Source organism: Myotis davidii, unplaced genomic scaffold (genome assembly GCF_000327345.1).
Source record: "Myotis davidii unplaced genomic scaffold, ASM32734v1 scaffold332, whole genome shotgun sequence".
NCBI lineage: Eukaryota > Metazoa > Chordata > Mammalia > Chiroptera > Vespertilionidae > Myotis > Myotis davidii.
In genome coordinates, this window is record NW_006285779.1 from 3572893 (window position 1) to 3578999 (window position 6107).

At 39.3% G+C, this 6107-nt stretch overlaps 1 protein-coding gene across 9 annotated transcripts in view; it reads right to left on the reverse strand.

The window, feature by feature from the left end:
• Positions 1-6107, reverse strand: part of BTRC (beta-transducin repeat containing E3 ubiquitin protein ligase) — a 166638-nt gene that overhangs the window by 108953 nt on the left and 51578 nt on the right. For 7 of the 9 annotated variants that reach the window (XM_015559324.1, XM_006756529.2, XM_006756531.2 and 4 more), the window contains one exon: positions 3520-3627. The exons of 1 other annotated variant lie outside the window; for it this stretch is intronic. In XM_015559324.1, the coding sequence (XP_015414810.1) occupies positions 3520-3627 (108 nt within the window). Of the gene's footprint in view, positions 1-3519; positions 3628-4958; positions 5047-6107 lie in introns of those variants that run through there. One more of the 9 variants, XM_015559323.1, reaches the window with a different exon arrangement.

The following is a 6107-nucleotide window of genomic DNA, read 5'->3' on the forward strand; positions in this document are numbered from 1 at the left end:
GTCAAGTCCCCCCCGCCGCAGTAGGGACCCTCAACCCATGGAGGTTTGGCCAGCCGGAGTGAGGGGCTGATGGCTGTTTTCATGCTGGCCACACCCCTTTAGCGTGGGGGGTCCCCACTGGGGTGCCTGGCCAGTCTGGGTGAGGGGTTGAGGGCTGTTTTCAGGCTGCCGGGTGACTGAAGCTCCCAACCACTCCTTTTCTTCTTCTTCTTCTTTTTTTTATTCTGGGTGAGCTTTAGCTCTGAGGCTTGGCTACAGCTCTGAAATCCCAGCTGGCTGAAAGCAGGTTTCTGGGGTTTTGTTTAGCTTCTACATTTGTAACAATGTTTCAAACAGCAAGCTCAGAAGCCTGCAGCGGCAGGCGGGGAACTTTGGAGTCCGCCGTCACTGAAGCAAGCAAGCCTCATGTTCAGTTTAAGCTGCCTGGCTGCCGGTCGCCATCGTGGCTGTCAGTTAATTTGCATATCTCGCTGATTAGCCAATGGGAAGGGTAGCGGTCGTACGCCAATTACCATGTTTCTCTTTTATTAGTGTAGATTTTATTTGCATGAACATATAATGGGTTTATTATAGCTATTTTAAATAAATTAATAAATTAATATTTAATTTTTTTCTCAGTTGTAATTTTGAGCATAGTAGCTATCGATAGATATAACCAACATAAACAAAAGCACTTTGGGGTCCTCAATAATTTTAAGAATGCAAAGGTATCCTGTAACCAAACAAAACTGCCACCATCTCTCTCTTCAGTTGCTTAGCTTTACTATAGAGCAAGCAATGCATCTAAAGGCCTGTAGGCCAAACTGTTTAAATCCTTTCAACAACTCACTACTCTTCTTAGCATCAAGCCTAATCCTGCATGATCAAGATTCTCCATTCTCCTCATTCTCTGATACAACAGTCTTTTTTCAACTGTCTTTAAATATACCAACTTCCATCAGTTCTCAGGGCCTTTCCACTGCTTCTTCCTTAGGCCTGAAATGTTCCCCCCTTGTCCCCTTTCCCTAATTAATTCCTTCTTGAACACTGATTACCTGAACATCTTTATCCCCACCCTCAGGTTAAATCAGGTTCCTCTTTTATATATTCTTATTCTTATGGCTCCCTGCACATTTCCTTCATAGGTTTATCAGTTTGGGAGATTAGTTTTAGAATTATGTGATTTAATAGCTCTCTCATAGTAAAATCTTATATAATAAAAGCCTAATATGCTAAGTGTCCGGTCGTCTGTTAAACCAATCAAAGTGTAGTATGCTAATAACATGCTAAAACCACTCAATCTCTTGCTATGATGTGCACTGGCCACCAGGGGGCAGACAGTCGACCAGTCAACCAGTTGCAATGATGTGCACTGACCACCAGGGGGCAGATGCTCTGACTGGTAGGTTAGCTTGCTGCTGGGGTCTGGCCAATTGGGACTGAGCGAGATGGGCTGGACATACCCTGGAGCCCTCCCACAGTCCCTCCCCAGCTGGCCAACCTCCCACGTCCCTCCCCGGCCCTGATCATGCACCAGTGGGGTCTCTCAGCCTGGCCTGTGCCCTCTCACAATCCAGGACCCCTCGGGGGATGTTGGAGAGCCGGTTTCGACCTGATCCCCGCACGCCAGGCTGAGGGACCCCACTGGTGCATGAATTCATGCACCGGGCCTTTAGTATAAATATAATCCTATATACAAAACTACTCAATAAAATTTTGCCTATGTGTTGCAGTGTTTTTCCAAAATCAATAGTTATCATCAGGTCGTCAAAGTAGTCCCTAACCTATGTGTAGTGGAAAATTACCCTTATCCAAAGAGAGTTCTGGCCTTTGACCTTGGCTACTGGAAGGTGGTATCTAGGCCCCGGGAACTTCTTACCTAAAAGGAGTGTTTTTTCTTGCCTGGGGCCTTTGGCCATTGGACATATGTGATTCATGATGGGGGCTTTGTGCCACACTTTAGCAGTTCCAATCCTACGAGGAAATGGAGACTAAAAGCATTAGTATGATTGACAGGAGGGGCTAAAGACTAAAGGTCAGTATGTGGGCAGTTTGTAATTGAGTCCAAATAAAAACTCTGAACACCAAAGGCTTGGGTGAATTTCCCTGGTTGACAACATCCTACGTATTGTCACATACTGTGGCCTGAAAGCAGTAATGCCATCCACAATGCCATGGGGAGAGGATGACAGAAAGTTCAACATTTGGACCCCTCCAGATTTTGCCTATATATTTCCTCTTTTGGCTAATTTTAACCTGTATCTTCTTCCTGTAATAAAACGTAAATATAATAGCTTCCAGTGAGTTTCGTGAGTGTTTTCTGGTGAATTGTCAAACCTGAGGGTGGTAGTGGGGGCTCCTAACCCTGAAACTGGTATCTCAAGTGAGGGCAGCCTTTTAGGAACTATTCTTGCAGTTTGGTTAAACTCATTGCAAAGCACCCCTCCCCCAAAAAAAAGATTAAAAACCAACAAAATAAAGTTTCTTGAGAGCAGAAACTTTATCAATATAATACAATGTAAAAAATAGAAGATATTTGAAACAATTGATATTCTCAGGATATCAATATTCTGTAACACAGCAATAATGCTAATGATGATGAAGATGAAGATGATAAAAACAGCAACCATTTATTGCATGTCTTTACTATAGTCTTCATTTACAGATGAGGAACATGAAGATTACATGACTTGCTCAAGACCATACCACTAGTGAGAGACAGTATGCAAGCCCTGATTAAACTAATTTTAAAGTCTATATACTTTACTATATTGTATCTGATAAGACAAGCAAAGGAACTTTAATATTATATTTTGCAAAGGACAATTAGAAATACTATATAGCATTATCATCACTAAAATAGTATCATTAAAGACTAGCAACTGTTACCACTGTTCAGGAGTGTGGAATACTTAAGTTCCCCTCTTTTAACTAAGACTTAGTTATAAGCATTCTGATGCTTACTTAAGCATACCTTTGAAATTCTTCTACAGAAAATATAAGCTACATAGATTAAAAACAAATAAAAAAATAAACAAACACAGTTCTTACCAAAAAAAGGAGTGTATACATATATTTATAGTAGTATAGTAACCAGAAGACACTCAGACAGAGCACTTTATATTTTTGGTAATCATAAGAAAAACATAAGAAGATATTTGAGCAACTGGCTATAAGTGATTAATCACATTACTTATCTTTATGTAGGTCCAGAGCAAACATTACATATCAAATGCTATATGTTGAGATTACTTTAAAATTCACTATCATACTTCTGCTAGATATGAAAACCAATAGTGAAAAGTTGTGCTATGTCAACTTTGACAAACCAATCATGATAATAAAAATGTCTTAGGAGTGAATCAATCTGGATCTACATTAGAAATTAATCATTAAAGAGTACCGAGTGACGTGAAATAAAGACGATATGAAGGAGAAAAGGCGACCATAAGTAAAGCATGGAAAAGAAGGAGGGACACACTCATGAATTAGACACACACACTGAAGCCCGCAAATAACCCTCAGAGACAGAGAAAGTACCTGGAAAGCTGTGAGTGCGCCAGTCCCTGGGTTATACAGGCATCGCAGCGAAGGCATGCTGTCCGCCAGGCTGGAGCAGCCCAGCCACAGAGACCTGGGCATAGAGCACTGCAGAGAGAGGACAACTATGAGATGGGACAGTATGAGACAGGATGGTACAGATTACAGGAATTTTCAAGGCTTGGCTGAATGCAATATTCCAGTTGTAGCTGCCCTTTATGATAGAAACATCTTCAAGAAAATACTACTTATTAGTTCTAATCCCACAGAGAGACTCAAAAGGAGCACTAATTGCCAAAAAGCAAGGGGAGAAAGGTTATAGGTCAAAACCAAAATATTTAGTAAAACTTTTTGTCTCTGTTCTTCTCCGTATGAGTGTAAAGGAAATCCAATTCTTAACCTAATTAATCAATTCTTCTCCTCTATGCATCTCAACTCATCCCCATAAATTCATCACAGGTGAAATCTTCTGCAGACTAAGCAAAAAAAGAAATAGTTCATGTTAGCATTTCAATATTAGGAATGGTAAATTATAAAACAAAATACGAAGGAAAATTAAAGTGTTTTACTTTTAGAAGAAAAAGTATTATCCTCCAGCTTTGACAGCAACTCTGTACAATTTGCATATGTTTTATGTATCTTGTTAGTCTGCTATTCATTAACCAAAATGCATAGTTGCCATAACAGTTGCCTCTTCATCTTTCCAGATAGATTAAAGGGGGTTGGGGTAGTGGGAGGGAGGGCAAGAAACAACCCAAACAGAAGGGAATACAGCAGCAAAGAAAGGAGAAAGAAAGAGAGAAAAGAAAAAGAAAAAAAAAAGAGAGAGAGAACCCCAATGCTGCTGGTATTAAAACCTTCTAAGCAAAAATGTATGTGTGAAAGTAAATATACATATAGTGTATTTAGTATCAAAATAAGGGAGAAATTATGATTTCTAGTAATATTAATGAAACAATGTTATTGCTCCTATAGTTTTACAAAACACATTATGTTTTAGAAGTTTAATATTCTTCAATTTTCTTTAAAAGTATCCCAGGCTGAAGTTTTGTTCGTCAACTTGGGTACTATTACAGTCTAGTAATCCTAAAAAATTTAAATACCCAATAATAGCACATATAAAAACAGAAATACATATTTTAAAATATAGCAGTCGATGCACATAATACTAGCCTTTATAAGTTTGTAAATATTAAATATCATTATGGGGCTTTTCTCTTCTTAAAATACTCTAGTTGCAAGAATTAATATTAGAAAACAAAATAGAGTATTCATTATTCACACAATCTATAACTGACATAACAATAGTAAGGACACCAAAAAATAATGTGGTCTTTCAGATCATTACTTCCTCGTTTTATAGTTTAGATGATTGATGTCCAAGTATTTATCCATGATCATGAATTTAGAAAGTAGAGAAGTAGGAACTAGAATCCTACCCTATTGCTTCTCAGTGTAGAACTCTTCCTCCTGACTCCATCCAGACATAGGTCATAAAGTGGAGACATCACACTTCAAAGAAGGGTATCTGCTAAAGGTATCAGCAGATAACATACTAATGAAAACAGCTAAACTGCTTTGAACTCCTACAACAGTGATGGTGAATCTTTTGAGCTCAGGGTGCCAGCATTTTGAAAAACCCTAACTTAACTCTGGTGCTGTGTCACATATAGAAATTTTTTGATATTTGCAACCATAGTAAAACAAAGACATATTTCTGATATTTATTTTATATATTTAAATGCCATTTAACAAAGAAAAATCAACCAAAAAAATGAGTTCGTGTGTCACCTCTGACACGCGTGTCATAGGTTCGCCGTCACTTGTCCTACAACAATCTCCTAACACTGTTCACTGTTTCCAATGTTTCTTTACCTCAAGCTACAATCCATTTTACAAACAGCACCTAAATAAAATAACTGTATTCACTTTGTTATTATGTCACTCTGGTCAATAATTCATAAAGCCTCCCTGTATCTATTGTATGAAATCCAAGCACTCTATTAATCTGACCTTTCCCCACTGCCTAGGTATTAAATCACCTTCTCTGTCCTTCCAATTGGCCTAGCATTCTAGCTAATTAACTACCTTGACATTTTTTCAAATCCCCTTACCTCTGACTGGGAAGCATTAAGTTCTTCACTAAAGTAACTTTTATGAGTAAATAAAATTAAATATTTCTAAGTAATGTTTCAGTCATTTATTCAACAAGATTTATTGAGCATCTTCCTTATACTCAGCACTGTTCTAGGTAGAAGGATAAAACAATGAACAAGAGAGACAAAAATCCTTTACATTCAAGTGACACTCTCTCAAACTTAAATTCTTTTATATTTAAACTAGAGGCCAGGTGCACAAAAATTCGCCCGGCATGTGCCCTCTCGCAGTCTGGGACCCCTTGGGAGATAACAACCTGCTGGCTTACGCCTGCTCCCAGGTGGCAGAGGGCAGGCCCAATCCGTAGGTGCAGCCCCTGGTGGGGCTCAGAGCAGGGCCGATTGGGGAGTTGGGGCACCACCCTCTGTCATGCACAGAGCAGGGCGGATTGGGAGGTTGCGATGCCACCCTCAGTCACGCTCAGGGTAGGG